The sequence below is a fragment of the Salmo salar genome, chromosome ssa09, assembly GCF_905237065.1.
Source record: "Salmo salar chromosome ssa09, Ssal_v3.1, whole genome shotgun sequence".
Lineage (NCBI taxonomy): Eukaryota > Metazoa > Chordata > Actinopteri > Salmoniformes > Salmonidae > Salmo > Salmo salar.
The window spans coordinates 112,137,378-112,155,243 of record NC_059450.1 but is presented as its reverse complement, the minus strand read 5'-3'; the positions used below and the strand labels follow the sequence as shown (position 1 = coordinate 112,155,243).

General features: G+C 45.5%; 1 protein-coding gene across 1 annotated transcript in view; it reads left to right on the top strand.

The window, feature by feature from the left end:
- dock10 (dedicator of cytokinesis 10) overlaps positions 1-17,866 on the top strand; it is a 127,376-nt gene that overhangs the window by 42,584 nt on the left and 66,926 nt on the right. Inside the window, 11 exon segments of the mRNA XM_045724330.1 lie at positions 3,857-3,929; positions 4,524-4,556; positions 4,559-4,654; positions 5,611-5,745; positions 6,402-6,600; positions 11,690-11,775; positions 11,910-11,993; positions 14,687-14,845; positions 15,624-15,742; positions 15,781-15,856; positions 16,244-16,366. Of these exon segments, the coding sequence (XP_045580286.1) occupies positions 3,857-3,929; positions 4,524-4,556; positions 4,559-4,654; positions 5,611-5,745; positions 6,402-6,600; positions 11,690-11,775; positions 11,910-11,993; positions 14,687-14,845; positions 15,624-15,742; positions 15,781-15,856; positions 16,244-16,366 (1,183 nt within the window).

Sequence of the window (17,866 nt, the reverse complement as noted above, 5' to 3'; positions counted from 1 at the left end):
TTTGTCGCATGCAAGACTGTTTGTCGCATGCAAGACTGTTTGTCGCATGCAAGACTGTTTGTCGTCCGGTCATTGTGTTCGTGTTTTATTTTGTAAAATAAACATGAGCATTCACGCGCCTTGGTCCACTTCCTACGACGACCGTTACATTCTGTGCCTCTATGGTAGTTTTTATTGCTATCTAACTGTACTGTTAGTCCTTCAATTTCCTTTGTTAATATGGACTCTTTTGATCTAAATTGCTTTTGTTTTATAGATGAATTGCATGGCCTCTAAAGGCACATTTAAAAGTGTCCCATACAATAAGGGGATCTGCTGTACCTATGTTATGTCTGAAAAAGTCAGTTATAAATTCTTCTGTCCTAGTTCTAAACAATTTATCATCTAGTAGACTTTGATTAAATTTCCAATATCCTCGCCCACGTGGAAATTCTGAAAGAGTAATATATATATGTCAATTATGTGATGATCCGACCACATTCTGTCCCCTATCAACACTTTTTAAACTTTTGGTGCCAGAGAGAATGGCATAAGAAAGTAGTCAAGACGACTAGCTTGATTAAGCCTCCGCCATGTATATCTCACTAGGTCAGTGTATTTAAGCCTCCATATATCCACTAATTCCAATATGTCCATGACATTCATGATTTCCTTAAGTGCCTGAGGGTGATAGTTTGTAGTGTGATTTCCTTTCCGGTCCATAGAGGTATTTAAGACCGTATTAAAATCTCCCACCATAATAATAGAGTCTAGCGTTGCTTGTAGACTTGATAAATTCTTATATTTTCAAAGAAGCTTGGATCATCATTATTTGGACCGTATAGGTTAATAAGCCATATTTGTTTATTGTCCAATAACATATTTAAAATAATCCATCTACCTTGATGGATCTGTTTGGACAATTTGCACATTTGGATCAAAATGACTGTAAATTAAAACCATCACCCCTTTTGAATTTCTTTGCCCATGGGAGAAATATATTTCGGCCCCCCAGTCCTTTTTCCACAAAACTTCATCTAAAATTGTTGAATGAGTTTCCTGTAAACAGTAGATATTATATTCCTTCTCTTTTAGCCAGGTAAATCTTATCTGCTAAGCCATTACAGTTGTAACTGGCTATACTTATTTCACCACTTACCATAATGAGACACAACTTTCAATTCTATTTATCAAAATATATGTTTGTAAACGTCACACAGTGTTTCTTGGTAGTCTTAAACAAATCTACTTTGAAACATGAGCTTACAAAAAGGAAGACACCTGTACCATGTCAGATATAGAGTTGAAATGTATCCAGTTTTGAGTTTGCATCCTAATATTGCACTTCATATACATCACAGAACACTGAAATATAACAAAACTGTTTCACATAGAAACAACGGATTTTCATCTGGTAAAAAAATAAAACATTTATTAATTATGAAAAATATTAATAACACTCCACCCGTGCGACCATAGAGGGAGATTTGGTCATTTGACTGCAGGAAATGGCTACAGTCAGAGTTAACCCTGTGTTGTCCGCTGAGCAGTATCCCCTACCACACATCAAAGACCCTTTTGCGGGTTTAGCCGGGGGTAAAAAATTCAGCAAAATCTGCCAAGCCTACTTTCAAATGGATGAAAAGTCAAAGGAGCTGACTGTTGTGAAACACAAGTGGCTCTTTAGCTACTGTCGTCTACTGTTTGGAATCACAAGTGTGCCAGTGCTCTTCCAGAGGGCGATGGACCAGATCTTGAGTGGATTGCGAGGAGTACAATGCTACCTGGATGACATCCTCGTTACTGGAAAGGACGAAGAGGACCATCTCCAAATTTTGGATGCAACCTTACAGAGATTGAAGGACTATGGACTGTGAGTTCATAAGGACAAAGGTGCATACTTCCAATCATTGGTTGAATACCTTGGACACGTCATCGACACTAGGAGCCTCCACAAGGCTATCCTGGGCACCCCAGCCCCTCAGAACGTGAGCAAACTACCTGCGAGTAGTCTGGGTAGCCATTTGACTAGATGTTCAGGAGTCTAATGGCTTGGGGGTAGAAGCCTCTTGGACCTAGACTTGGCGCTCCGGTACCGCTTGCAGTGTGGTAGCAGAGAGAACAGTCTATGACTAGAGTGGCTGGAGTCTTTGACAATTTGTTGGGCCTTCCTCTGACACCGCCTGGTATAGAGGACATAGATGACAGGAAGCTTGGCCCCAGGAATGTACTGGGCCGTTCGCACTACCCTCTGTAGTGCCTTGCGGTCGGAGGCTGAGCAGTTGCCATACCGGGCAGTGGTGCAACCAGTCAGGATGCTCTCAATGGTGCAGCTGTAGAACCTTTTGAGGATCTGAGGACCCATGCCAAATCTTTTCAGTCTCCTGAGGGGGAATAGGCTTTGTCGTGCCCGCTTCACTACTGTCATGGTGTGCTTGGACCATGTTAGTTTGTTGGTGATGTGGACACCAAGGAACTTGAAGCTCTCAACCTGCTCCACTACAGCCCCGTCGATGAGAATGGGGGTGTGCTCGGTCCTCATTTTCCTGTAGTCCACAATCATCTCCTTTGTCTTGATCACGTTGAGGGAGAGGTTGTTGTCGTTGCACCACACAGCCAGGTCTCTGACCTCCTCCCTATAGTCTTTCTCGTTGTTGTCGGTGATCAGGCTGTTGTGTCATCGGCAAATTAATTTTGTGCCTGGCCATGCAGTCATGAGTGAACAGGGAGTACAGGAGGGGGCTGAGCAACCAACCCTGAGGGGCCCGTGTTGAGGATCAGCGTGGCGGATGTGTTGTTACCTACCCTTACAACCTGGGGTCGGCCCGTCAGGAAGTCCAGGATCCAGTTACAGAGGGAAGTGTTTAGTCCCAGGGTCCTTAGCTTATTGTTGAGCTTTGAGGGCACTATGGTGTTGATATGAGCTGTAATCAATGAATAGCATTCTCACATAGGTGTTCCTTTTGTCCATGTGGGAAAGGGCAGTGTGGAGTGCAATAGAGACTGCATCATCTGTGGATCTGTTGTGGCGGTATGCAAATTGGAGTGGGTACAGACTGCAGAGGACTGTTCATAATGGGGACAATTCGTGTAAGAGGGGAGGAGATGTTGTATATGAAGGTTGTACCTTCCGTACTGCCGTACTGACCTTAGTTGTATGCGCAAAGCATCATGGGTGTTGAATGTTGTAGATGAGCACATTCAGATAAATGGTTGAACTGATCAGTGGTGGAAAAAGTACTTAATTGTCATACTTTTGTAAAAGTAAAGATACTTAAATAGAAAATGACTTCATTAAAAGTGAAAGTCACTGAGTAAAATACTACTTGAGTAGAAGTATTTGGTTTTAAATGTACTTAAGTACTGTGGTGGAAAAAGTACTTGAATCAAAGTAAATACATCAAATTCCTTATAATCTTGCGTCTGCGGACAGCCAGGGGCACACTCCAACACTCAGACATCATTTACAAACCTAGTATTTGTGTTTAGTGAGTCCGCCAGATCAGAGGCAGTGGGGATGTCAACGTGTTATATTGATAGGTGCGTGAATTGAATCATATTGCTGTCCTGCCTGAGCAATCGAAATGTAGCTAGTACTTTTGGGTGTCAAGGAAAATGTATGGGAGTAAAAAGTACATATTTTCTTTAGGAATGTAGTGGAGTAAAAGTAGTCAAATATAAATAGTAAAGTAAAGTAGAGACGTATTTTTACCTACTTACTTTATAGCACTGGAGCTGTTCCCCCTCTCCCGTTTCATCATTATTGAATAGTTATAAAGATGTGGTTATGAAGCCCACAAGACAGAACAGAAAGTGTTAATCACATACATTGCCAAGGCAAACATAAAGAAACATCAAATCTCTCTCTCCCTCACAGGAAGCTGTACAAGGCGGAGAAGTTGCCCTCCCACTCCTTTGAGATTGACCATGAGGACGTGGACAAGGATGAGGTCAGGCCTGTTTCATGGATTCTATTCCCTTTAAAGTGCACTACTTTTGACCAGGGCCCATATGGCTCTGGTCAAGAGTAGTGCACTATATAGGGAATAGGGTGCCGTTTGGGACGTAGCCTGAGTATGATGAATAGTCAGAGGCCATTGATTAGCCCTACTGTTAAACTGTCATAATGCACGTCTGCTCACATATTTCTACTCTGTTGTTTTTGGTCGAGGGCCATTGAGTACAAGCTTAATTAAATTGAGTTCAACTGAGAAAGAATCAATGACTCTCCAAAAACAATATCCTCTATGGCTCCTCCAGGTCTCGGCTCTGTTACAGCAGGTGTATGTTCATGACAAATCAGGCATCATAGAATGAAACAGAACAAAGTATCATATTGTATCTCAATGGCAGACATATTTAGACCTTGGTTATTGAGACATGGGTTCCAAATGGCACTCTATTTCCTTTGTAGTGCACCACTTTTGACCATAGCCCTATAAAGTTATATTCCCTAAATGTAGTGCATTTTTAGAGGGAATAGGTTGCCATTTGGGACGTACCCATCGAGCCTGATTTAAAGATGTCCGTTTTGTTTTTTGCAGGACACAACGTCTTTGTCCTCTTCTAAAGGAGGGGAGGCGGAGGAGGAGGAGGAGGGATTGGTGTGTTCCGATCGGGGTGGCTCTATAAAGGGAACTTCAATAGCACTGTCAACAACAGCATCACTGTTCGGGTGAGGAAGTGTGCCACAGACTCCCCCACAATCCCCTGCTCTTTCTCTCTCTCTCCAATTCCAAGGGCTTTATTGGCATGGAAAACATATGTTTACATTGCCAAAGCAAGTGAAATAGATAATGAACAAATGTGAAATAAACAATAAAAAATGAACAGTAAACATTACACTAACAAATGTTTCAGAGGAAGAGACATTTCAAATGTCATATTATGGCTATGTACAGTGTTATAACGGTGTGCAAAAAGGAAAATGAATAAACATAAATATGTATTTACAATGGTGTTCTTCACTGGTTGCCCTTTTCTTGTGGCAACAGGTCACACATCTTGCTGCTGTGATGGCACACTGTGGTATTTCACCCAGTAGATATGGGAGTTTATTAAAATTGGATTTTGTTTTCAAATTTTTACCTTGCATCGTAGTACTGTTTCCTACTACATTCCTTACTTCTCTCTCTCTCACACACACATTTCTTGACTCTATCATCTCACTCTCTTCCTGGTCTCCCTCCCAGCCTGTCTTCTAACAATGCAGACTCTTAGTCAGACCGGCCCTGTAGGGTCCTGACTCTCTTTAAGTTATGGCCTGTCTCTTCTAAGGAGACCTTGTGTTAATGTAGAGCACCACTGGCCCATGCCGCTACCAATTTGCTGTCACACAGGTCACATAGTCAGGGCTGCGTCCCAAATTACATCCTTTTCCCTATGTAGTGCACTACTTTTGCACTACTTTTCCCCTATATAGTGCACTAGTACTTACCTTTATACGGAGCCCTACCCATAGGGCCCTGGTCAAAAGTAGTACAGTTTATAGGGAATAGGGTGCCATCACGTAGTGTAGTGACATGTTCAGTGATGAACGGAGGGTGTTATTGTCTGGGTGAGGGTGACTACGTCTTTATTGCCTGTAATTGATGTTGATGGGGTTGTATTTTTATTTTGATGTCCCTGTAGTCGTTCAAGAGGAGGTACTTCCAGCTGACACAGCTGACTGATAACTCCTACATCATGAACTTTTACAAAGATGAGAAGATCTCCAAAGAGCCCAAGGGCTGCATCTTCCTGGACTCATGTACCGGTGTGGTTCAGGTGAGTAGAGGATGATGGAGTACCAATGTACTGTGAAATCTGTTTTACACTCAAGCATGCATGCGCACAGACAAGCGTGCATTCGGGCATACACACATACACTCACACGTGCGCATGCACAAATACATACACACACACATATAGATAAACACACTTGCTGATGTACAGCTGTAAAACGCCACTGGCACACATCAAAACCAGTTCCCTATAGACTATCCGATTGAGGCGCTCGGAGTGTTGAAACTTTCCCTGGCTAAGACTCTTGAGAGGAAATACACTGAACAAAAATATAAACACAAAATATAGAGTTGGTCCCATGTTTCATAAGCTGAAATAAAAAATCCCAGCACAAAAAGCTTATTTCTCTCAAATGTTGTGCACAAATTTGTTTACATCCCTGTTAGTGAGCATTTCTCCTTTGCCAAGATACGACATGATAGGAGATTTCACAGACGCAACCAGTTCACACACAGACATACAAATCATTAAAATCCAGACGGAAAATATTTACACAAGAAGCAACCTAATATCACACAATCAAACTCTGTCGTTTAGTAAGTTCACCATTCTGCCATTCTCAAATGCACAAAATTCACAAATTTACTGACTAGTCAAAGTTCTGTGCAAACTAACACTAACGGATACACCCCCTCTAGAACAACCGTCTGAGGAAGCACGCCTTTGAGCTGAAGATGAACGAGGTGACGTACTTCGTGCTGGCGGCGGAGAGCGAGCAGGACATGGAGGAGTGGATCAGTACCTTGACCCGGATCCTCCAGATCAGCCCCCACGACGGGCCCACCCCGCTGACGCAGCTGGACCGCAAGAGTGTAGACCTTACCGACACACGGCAGGGTGAGCAGTACGGACCTTCGTACAGATTCAGGATCAGCTTTCCCTCCCAAATCCTAACCGTAACCATTAGTGGGGAAAATGCTAAACTCACCCAGGATCAGCGTCTAGAGGCAACTTCACCCTACACCTACTCTGGACCTGGTTCCTGTTCATTAGGGTACAGTGTCTTGTTGGACAAGCCCAGATAGTACCTCACTGCATTTTGAATCGTTTTTCTTTCGTGTGGCTACTGAACACGAACTTGATGATGAGAAGAGACACACACATCCGAATGTGGCCCCAAAAGCAAGACTTGAAAACAACGTCTTAATGAAGATGTTCTCCCAAACGGGATTTTTTATGTAGTATCACTGAGTTTACTTAAAAATAACTGGGAGCAGCAAATGCTGAGTCTTAACTTAGATCCTGACACCTAAGCCTCATAGCCCCGGAGCGGGAGAGGAAAGAGTACAAGAGCTTAGAATGTGCCCACCAGAACCCTAGCCTGGTTCCAGATCTGTTTGTGCTGTCTCGCCAACATCTTATGTATTCGGCGTGACAACAACCATAGGAGTTGGCAAGACAGCACAAACAGACCTGGGACCAGGCTACCAGAACCCTAGGGTTGATTACAGAACCATAACAATTAAATAACATCATACTTAACGAAGTGGCAGAACACATTTGCTGTAATCGGAGTCTGGTATTCATAATGGTTGTAGGATATTCTGCCATGGCTAATGGGAGACTTAATGTGCAATGACTTGATCCTTATTGTTAGTGTTCCACCAGGAAATTAGACCGGACAAGGCAAAACACTCCACCTTGGTTTTTATAGATTAAACGTAGTAAAAAAGCCTCAGTGTGGAATATAACCAAACAAATTGCACACACCGCCCTGGACCGTGGAGAATTGCGGTTGTGAAAATGACTACGAATGACGTAAGAGCCATAGTCATCATGGTTCTGTGTTGCTGTACTAACATGGTGCTAAATCAAGTGCGTGTACGAACTGACCTGAGCCTTATTAGCCATGAACTGCCATATAATATCACCTGGAGGTGGTGTGGTGTACAGTTTCATCAACCGCACTGGCTGGTGAAGCTCCCAAAGCTAATCCAGAAATGAATAATAACTCATGCTTAGTTAGTTATTATCCAGGAGTAAGAGTAGTGGTGGCTATTCAGTAGCCTGATGTTCTGGGGGTAGAAGCTATTGGCCAGCCTGGTTCCTCCTGAAGTCCACAATCAGCTCCTTTGTTTTGATGACGTTGAGGAAGAGCTTGTTCACCTGGCACCACATCGTCAGAGTGCCTACCACCTCCCTGTAGGCCGCCTCGTCGTTGTTGGTTATCTGGGTTACTACATTCGTGTCATCAGCGATGATGACAGAGTTGTAACTGTGTGAGGCTACACATTCGTGGTTATACAGGGAGTACAGAAGGGGACTGAGTACGCAGCCTTGTTGGTCCCCTATGTTGAGGATCAGTGTGGACGAGGTAGGGGTTTGAACCAAAATTATTTTCTAATCATTTCGTTCTGAACATAATCACACGTTTTTTTTGTTCCGTTCCACTGTTCCGACCAGAAAAATAAAGTTCTGAAACGGTTTTATTCTGCCCTTGAATTGCGTCTTCAATAAAACTCCCAAGGCTGACTTTTCTTGAATGAATATTGAAAACGTTTGTTGTGAAACTGCATAATACAGAAAAGAATATACTTTAGTATTCAATTCAAATCGACATACTGTAGCTGTACATTATACATTTCAAGTTGAAGTTGCATGAAAATACAAAACACTTGCCGAGGGCACCATGCATCTGGCATGACGTCAAACCATGTAGCTAATTGTTACTCATATTGTAATTGGCTAACTCCTTTCATTACTCTAATAATGTACAACCATCTCTGTAAAATAACAAAGCATATTACACTAGAAACAGTAACAAAACTTCAGTATTGTATGTTTTACAATTCGTTTGCATGACGCACGAGCAAAGTAATACAGCTGACGGCATACATGAAAAGCATTGCAATTTGTGTGAGTAAATACAACCAACCAACATTGATATGTAAGCAACTCTATCAATAACAAGATTATCATCACTAGCTAAATGCTTGAATCGAACTTACAAACAAATATTTTCCGAGGCTGAAGCGTGACAAGAAATAGCTACACTGAAAGACCTGCACCGTAGCATTGTTTTTAGCTGCTTCTATGCGTGCCGAACAAATTCTTTACTTCCTGTTTGCATACAGTCTAAGTACCAGAAAGCTCCACTAGGGGGCAAATAACACCATGGAACACAATGAAAATCCATCTTAACCACTGTAATAAAATGATCTGTTACCTTCTAACAGGATGGCAGCACAGGTTTCAACCCCCCAAAAGTAACGGTTTATATCGTTCCTTTCTGTTCCTTTTATTGTGAAATCTACCATTTTTTATTTTATTTTTACATTTTGCTCATGAAATGACTTCACCAATCAGTACGGATAGAGCAGGCAAGCTAGTTGTTTACATGTGTGACGGACAGACAGGTGTAGCCTATGGGGCAAGATGTAACTGAAATGTTACGGGTGGGGAGAGAGCGAGAGACGGTTGAGGAGCAGGCTTGAAGCCCTAGGCATCTTGACATCTGAATTATCTGAATTAGGTCCACAGAATTATACCTAGAAGTGGCTTCTATGAAGGAACTTTGAATGTCATTTGAGCTTGCTAGCTAACAAGCTTGTGTGTGTAGAGCGGCACCAGAATAAAAATCCCATCTTACCTTTTTGTAGTTAATACGTCCAACGATAAACATGATAACTGTACGGCCCAGTACATCACCGGGGCCAAGCTTCCTGCCATCCAGGACCTCTATACCAGGCGGTGTCAGAGGAAGGCCCTAGTCATAGACTGTTCTCTCTGCTACCACACGGCAAGCGGTACCGGAGCGCCAAGTCTAGGTCCAAGAGGCTCCTTAACAGCTTCTACAGCTAAGCCATAAGACTCCTGAAGAGCTAATCAAATGGCTACCCAGACTATTTACATTGACCCCCACCCCCTCTTCTACGCTGCTGCTACTCTCTGTTATTATCTATGCATAGTCAATTTAATAACTCTACCTACATGTACATATTACCTCAATTACCTCGACACCGGTGCCCCTGCACATTGACTCTGTACCGGTACCCCCTGTATATAACCCCACTATTGTTATTTACTGCTGCTCTATAATTATTTGTTATTCTTATCGCTTACTTTTTTTAAGGTATTTTCTTATAACTGCATTGTTGGTTAAGGGCTTGTAAGTAAGCATTCGGCGCAAGTTGTATTCTGCGCATGTGACAAATACAATTTGATTTGATTTTGATAACTAAGCCAATAGTATCCTTAACTAACATTGAAAAAGTGAATCCATTCTTCTCTAGCTAATATCTTCTCACGCTTCCAACATCAGTACAGTAGCCTATGCTTTGGAGGGGCAGGTAGCCTAAACACGCACACACACTGGCAAAGATTTTCAGCTTGCAGGCAGATGCTGCAATAAGTTTCTGAGTGACAGAGTGAGGGTTTTGCATATGCACTTTAGTTTTTTTGTAGGACTAGAAAAAAATACCTGGAACGTAAAAGAAAGTTATTAACTGGTTTCCATGCTTTTAAATAACGATTCTGTTCCTTGAAAAAGGTTTTCGGTTCTGTTCCCTGAACCGGTTCCAAACCATTTGCATAGGGAGGAGTTCAGTCCCAGGGCTGTGAGTTTTGTGGTGAGCTTAGAGGGCACTATGGTATTGAAGGCCGAGCTGTAGTCGATCAACAGCATCCTCACAATCCTCTTGTCCAGATGGGTGAGGGCAGTGCAATGGCGATTGCGTCGTCCGTGGATCTTTTTGGGGCGGTAGGCGAATTGGAGAAGGTGGAGTGGGTCGGGAAGGGAGGACGTGATGTAGCCTTTTTCTAGCCTCTCGAAGCACTTCATGATGACGGAAGTGAGTGCTACGGGTCGGTAATCATTCAGTTTCGTTACTTTCCCTTTCTTGGGCACAGGGATGATAGTTGACATCTTGAATCAGGTGGGAATAACGGCCTGTGCTAGAGAAAGATTGAAAATGTCCGAAAACACAACAGCTAGCTGGTCTGCACATTCTCTGAAGGCGGCTAGGGATGCCATCTGGCCACCAGCCATGTGAGAGTTAACATGTTTGAATGACTTACACACGTCCTCCTTGGAGACCGTAAGCACGTAGCCCTCGTTGTCCTCAGGAGCTCTCCTCGGCAGCTCAGTTGTTTTGCACGAAGCATGAGATAAAGGTAGCTCATCCAGTAGGGCGGAGTTGGTGTCCGTGACGTGACTGGCTTTCTTTTTGTAATCCGTGATCGTTAGAAACCCCTGCCACATATGCCTAGTAACCGACCCGCTGAATTGCTCTTCCACTTTGTCCCTATACTTGTGTTTCGCCATCCTGATCGATCTTCGTAGGTCGTATTTGTTCTGGTTAACCATGCAAGGAGAGGAGAGGAGCAGAATCAGCAGACCAGATCAGCAGACCCCAGAGCACCAATACACATTCAGGCCTCTGCACTAGTTCTGCTCTCTCTCTCTCTTTCTCTCTCTCTATTCCCCCCCTTCTTTCACTCCCTCCCTCTCTCCCACCCTCTCCCTTTCTCTTTCTCTATTCCCCCCTCCCTCTCTACCACCCGCTCTCTCTCCCTCCCTTTCTCCCCCTCCCCTCTCTCACGTTCTCTGTGAAAGAATACAGCTGTCTATTTCCATCCCTCTCTTTGTGTGGGGCCTCTTTTACAGTACCACATAAAGGTTGACCTACACTGGCTGAATGGAGGGATGGTAGTGAAAGGATAAACACATACAGTAAGCTCCATTAGAGGCCAGGGAAGGCCAGTGTGAGAGAGAGAGAGAGAGCGCTCCCCCTCTCCTCCCCACCTCTACCCCACTCAGAACACACTCAGGTATGGCTGCTTCCATGACAACCAGCCTTGCCGTCTCCCTCTCATACATACGTCATTGAAGACCAGAGGAAATAAGCCAATACTGAAAACAGGAATGGTAGACATGAATTTCACCGGAGATATTGACTGTAACTGTCTGTCTCTCTTTCTCCACCAGACGTGTGTGATCTGTCTCTAAGCGACGTGTGTTTACCTGAGAATGAAGAGATGACAGAGAGCGGTATCAACCCTGAGCTGGCTAAGGTGGGTGTGTGGTGATGTAATTTGCTCTACAATTACACATAAAAAATGATCAGTGCTTTTACTTGTATTATGCTCATTTAATACATATTCTGTATTTTATTTGTGGAGATATCTTCTCTCTTTCTCTCTCTCAGTATATCTCTGAAACTGAGGAGTTGGTCCGATCGGCCAGAAGAGAAGAGAGGCTCAACCTGTTCTCCCTGGACCCTGACACCCCAGTAGGTACTCTTTAGGGGTTAACACACCCTGACACCCCAGTAGGTACTCTTTAGGGGTTAACACACCCTGACACCCCGGTAGGTACTCTTTAGGGGTTAACACACCCTGACACCCCGGTAGGTACTCTTTAGGGGTTAACACACCCTGACACCCCGGTAGGTACTCTTTAGGGGTTAACACACCCTGACACCCCGGTAGGTACTCTTTAGGGGTTAACACACCCTGACACCCCGGTAGGTACTCTTTAGGGGTTAACACACCCTGACACCCCGGTAGGTACTCTTTAGGGGTTAACACACCCTGACACCCCAGTAGGTACTCTTTAGGGGTTAACACACCCTGACACCCCGGTAGGTACTCTTTAGGGGTTAACACACCCTGACACCCCGGTAGGTACTCTTTAGGGGTTAACACACCCTGACACCCCGGTAGGTACTCTTTAGGGGTTAACACACCCTGACACCCCAGTAGGTACTCTTTAGGGGTTAACACACCCTGACACCCCGGTAGGTACTCTTTAGGGGTTAACACACCCTGACACCCCAGTAGGTACTCTTTAGGGGTTAACACACCCTGACACCCCGGTAGGTACTCTTTAGGGGTTAACACACCCTGACACCCCGGTAGGTACTCTTTAGGGGTTAACACACCCTGACACCCCGGTAGGTACTCTTTAGGGGTTAACACACCCTGACACCCCGTAGGTACTCTTTAGGGGTTAACACACCCTGACACCCCGGTAGGTACTCTTTAGGGGTTAACACACCCTGACACCCCGGTAGGTACTCTTTAGGGGTTAACACACCCTGACACCCCGGTAGGTACTCTTTAGGGGTTAACACACCCTTAACACCCCGGTAGGTCCCCTTTAGGGGTTAACACACCCTGACACCCCGGTAGGTACTCTTTAGGGGTTAACACACCCTGACACCCCGGTAGGTACTCTTTAGGGGTTAACACACCCTGACACCCCGGTAGGTACTCTTTAGGGGTTAACACACCCTGACACCCCGGTAGGTACTCTTTAGGGGTTAATACACCCTGACACCCCGGTAGGTACTCTTTAGGGGTTAATACACTGATACCCCTGTAAGTCCCCTGTAGGGGTTAATACACTGTTACCCCTGTAAGTCCCCTGTAGGGGTTAATACACTGTTACCCCTGTAAGTCCCCTGTAGGGGTTAATACACTGTTACCCCTGTAAGTCCCCTGTAGGGGTTAATACACTGATACCCCTGTAAGTCCCCTGTAGGGGTTAATACACTGTTACCCCTGTAAGTCCCCTGTAGGGGTTAATACACTGTTACCCCTGTAAGTCCCCTGTAGGGGTTAATACACTGTTACCCCTGTAAGTCCCCTGTAGGGGTTAATACACTGTTACCCCTTTAAGTCCCCTGTAGGGGTTAATACACTGTTACCCCTGTAAGTCCCCTGTAGGGGTTAATACACTGTTACCCCTGTAAGTCCCCTGTAGGGGTTAATACACTGATACCCCTGTAAGTCCCCTGTAGGTGTTAATACACTGTTACCCCTGTATGTCCCCTGTAGAGGTTAATACACTGTTACCCCTGTAAGTCCCCTGTAGGGGTTAATACACTGTTACCCCTGTAAGTCCCCTGTAGGGGTTAATACACTGATACCCCTGTAAGTCCCCTGTAGGGGTTAATACACTGTTACCCCTGTAAGTCCCCTGTAGGGGTTAATATACTGATACCCCTGTAAGTCCCCTGTAGGGGTTAATACACTGTTACCCCTGTAAGTGCCCTGTAGGGGTTAATACACTGTTACCCCTGTAAGTCCCCTGTAGGGGTTAATACACTGTTACCCCTGTAAGTCCCCTGTAGGGGTTAATACACTGTTACCCCTGTATGTCCCCTGTAGGGGTTAATACACTGTTACCCCTGTAAGTCCCCTGTAGGGGTTAATACACTGATACCCCTGTAAGTCCCCTGTAGGGGTTAATACACTGTTACCCCTGTAAGTCCCCTGTAGGGGTTAATACACTGATACCCCTGTAAGTCCCCTGTAGGGGTTAATACACTGATACCCCTGTAAGTCCCCTGTAGGGGTTAATACACTGATACCCCTGTAAGTCCCCTGTAGGGGTTAATACACTGATACCCCTGTAAGTCCCCTGTAGGGGTTAATACACTGTTACCCCTGTAAGTCCCCTGTAGGGGTTAATACACTGATACCCCTGTAAGTCCCCTGTAGGGGTTAATACACTGATACCCCTGTAAGTCCCCTGTAGGGGTTAATACACTGATACCCCTGTAAGTCCCCTGTAGGGGTTAATACACTGTTACCCCTGTAAGTCCCCTGTAGGGGTTAATACACTGATACCCCTGTAAGTCCCCTGTAGGGGTTAATACACTGATACCCCTGTAAGTCCCCTGTAGGGGTTAATACACTGATACCCCTGTAAGTCCCCTGTAGGGGTTAATACACTGTTACCCCTGTAAGTCCCCTGTAGGGGTTAATACACCTTGTGCAGAACAGTTGGTGCTACTGCACAGTTCACCTGTTAATTAAGTACTGTTAGGTAAGGGATGGGCATCTGTGTCCCAGGAGGGCCTCTGTGTCTGCAGGCTTCTGGTCCAGACCAGAGCATACTCATCACATTCAACTTCAGCCCACTGATATATATTCCAATTGTGTGCCCCTCCTCTGATGCTGTCTGGTTGTGTGTCAGGTGTTGAGGAGTCCGCGGGGCGAGCACCCTAGGGGTGAGGGCCACCCAGTCCGTCCCTTCGAGGAGAAGCTGGGTAGGAGACTGATGATCGCCTGTCGATCCCTCAACCTGACGCTGCAGGGCTGCGTCAATGAGACCGAGACGGGTCCGGTCACCAACGTAAGACCCCCTTAAAATAACAAGTACAAACACACTCACTCACACACACACACACACACACACACACACACACACACACACACACACACACACACACACACACACACACACACACACACAGTTCTCCAAGGCTTAAAGGTAGACTTACCGTGATGACGTTGCAACGAACAGCGCTGCATGATATTGAGATGAGCTCGATGCCAGACTTTGCTATCACACGGTCACGCAGGGTATCTGTGCTTCACGCTGCAACAAAATAGTCGCTACGGGACCAAAACAGCGGAAAGGTTTAGGCTCGCGCTTCAACGCTCTTACTTGTTGCTGAAATTGACCCACTATGTGTGTACTTTGTGCATGCAACATCATATGGCTGAGTCTACCTTTAAAACCACACAGACACGTCTCATTGGGTGTGGTTAGGGTTCAGAAACAACCATTTATTAACATGCATTACATAACTGATGGTGCTCAATGGTCACTACACTTATCACTCTATTGTTGTTTCCTCTGCTGCAGTGGCTGATCCTACATCAGCTAATGAGTGCAGTGGTCACTGGAAAGTGAATAGTGTTAATCTTTTGAAGGATTTGCTTGGTGCAATACTTATGCTAACGTTGCGAGAGTAGGAATAAGAGAAGGTTTGAATCCGAATCAACCTGCCTACATATTGTAGAACAACATAGCAAGCATGTCAAAGCCATGTGCTGGAAAACCTTGATAAAGCCCTGGGTTAAGTTAGGCCTGACGGTGCTCATCACGTGTAATGTATTCCCATCAGATTGAGCCCTTCTTTGTGACTGTGGCCCTGCTGGATGTGCGTGAGGGGAGGAAGGTGTCGGCTGACTTCCACGTTGACCTGAACCACGAGACGGTGCGTCAGATGCTGGGTGGGGCTGGGTCGGGAGGGCCCGGGCGGGGCAGAAGAATGGACTGAGCTCCCCTGCAGAGAAGAGACCTGGAGACTGTCACCTCAGCCTGGACCTGGACGACTGGCTCCGCTTCCCCAAACAGGTAGGCTACAGCAACGCTCCGGAGGAACTTTCCCCAAGGGGCAGATCTAGGATCAGTTCCCCTCCCCCAATCTTAACCTTGACCATTAGTGGGGAAAATGCAAAACTGACTCAAGATCAGTCATAGAAGTTGACTCAGCCAAGTGTACCCATGGGAGTAAAGCATGCATTCGTTTTACTCATTCTATTTCTATTGGGTACAGAAACACACAGAGGGGTGGGGCAGAACTGGGAATGTCATAGGGAGAAGAGAGAGATGGCATACTTACTCCTTTCCTCTGTTTTTGTGTGTGTGTGTGTGTGTGTGTGTGTGTGTGTGTGTGTGTGTGTGTGTGTGTGTGTGTGTGTGTGTGTGTGTGTGTGTGTGTGTGTGTGTGTGTGTGTGCAGGCCATCTTCTCAGTGACGAATCCCCACACGGACATTGTTCTCTTGGTGAGGGTGGAGAAGGTGCTGATGGGAAATATTGCCGCGGGAACAGAGCCGTACATCAAAAACACAGACTCCAGCAAGGTGACGCAACTCTACAACACCGTTATATTCACTCTAACTACCACCCCTCACCTTATAGCATGAAACTGTATGGTTTCCCTTTATAGCCTATTATCTATGGATATGGGTACAAAATTCTGTCAACTTTCCCAAAATTCCCAGGTTTTCCAGAAATGCATCTAAACTCAGCAAAAAAGAAACGTAGCTTTTTCAGGACCCTGTCTTTCAAAGATAATTCGTAACAATCCAAATAACTTCACAGATCTTCATTGTAAAGGGTTTAAACACTGTTTCCCATGCATGTTCAATGAACCATAAATAATTAATGAACATGCACTTGTGGAACGGTCGTTAATACACTATCAGCTTACAGATGGTAGGCAATTAAGGTCACAGTTATGAAAACTTAGGACACTAAAGAGGCCTTTCTACTGACTCTGCCTTTCTACTAAAACACCAAAAGAAAGGTGCCCAGGGTCCCTGCTCATCTGCGTGAACGTGCCTTAGGCATGCTGCAAGGAGGCATGAGGACTGCAAATGTGGCCAGGGCAATAAATTGCAATGTCCGTACTGTGAGACGCCTAAGACAGTGCTACAGGGAGACAGGACGGACAGCTGATCGTCCTCGCAGTGGCAGACCACGTTTAACAACACCTGCACAGGATCGGTACATCCCATACATCACACCTGCGGGACAGGTACAGGATGGCAACAACAACTGTCCGAGTTACACCAGGAACGCACAATCCCTCCATCAGTGCTCAGACTGTCCGCAATAGGCTGAGAGAGGCTGGACTGAGGGCTTGTAGGCCTGTTGTAAGGCAGGTCCTCACCAGACATCACCGGCAACAATGTCGCCTATGGGCACAAACCCACCGTTGCTGGACCAGACAGGACTGGCAAAAAGTGCTCTTCACTGATGAGCCGCGGTTTTGTCTCACCAGGAGTGATGGTCAGATTCACGTTTATCATTGAAGGAATGAGCGTTACACCGAGGCCTGTACTCTGGAGCAGGATCAATTTGGAGGTGGAGGGTCCGTCATGGTCACAGCATCATCGGACTGAGCTTGTTGTCATTACAAGCAAATTCAACGCTGTGCATAACAGGGAAGACATCCTCCTCCCTCATGTGGTACCCTTCCTGCAGGCTCATCCTGACATGACCCTCCAGCATGACAATGCCACCAGCCAGACTGCTCGCTCTGTGCGTGATTTCCTGCAAGACAGGAATGTCAGTGTTCTGCCATGGCCAGCGAAGAGCCCGGATCTCAATCCCATTGAGCACGTCTGGGACCTATTGGATCGGAGGGTGAGGGCTAGGGCCATTCCCCCCAGAAATGTCCAGGAACTTACAGGTGCCTTGGTGGAAGAGTGGGGTAACATCTCACAGCAAGAACTGGCACATTTGGTGCAGTCCATGAGGAGGAGATGCACTGCAGTACTTAATGCAGCTGGTGGCCACACCAGATACTGACTGTTACTTTTGATTTTGACCTCCCCTTTGTTCAGGGACACATTATT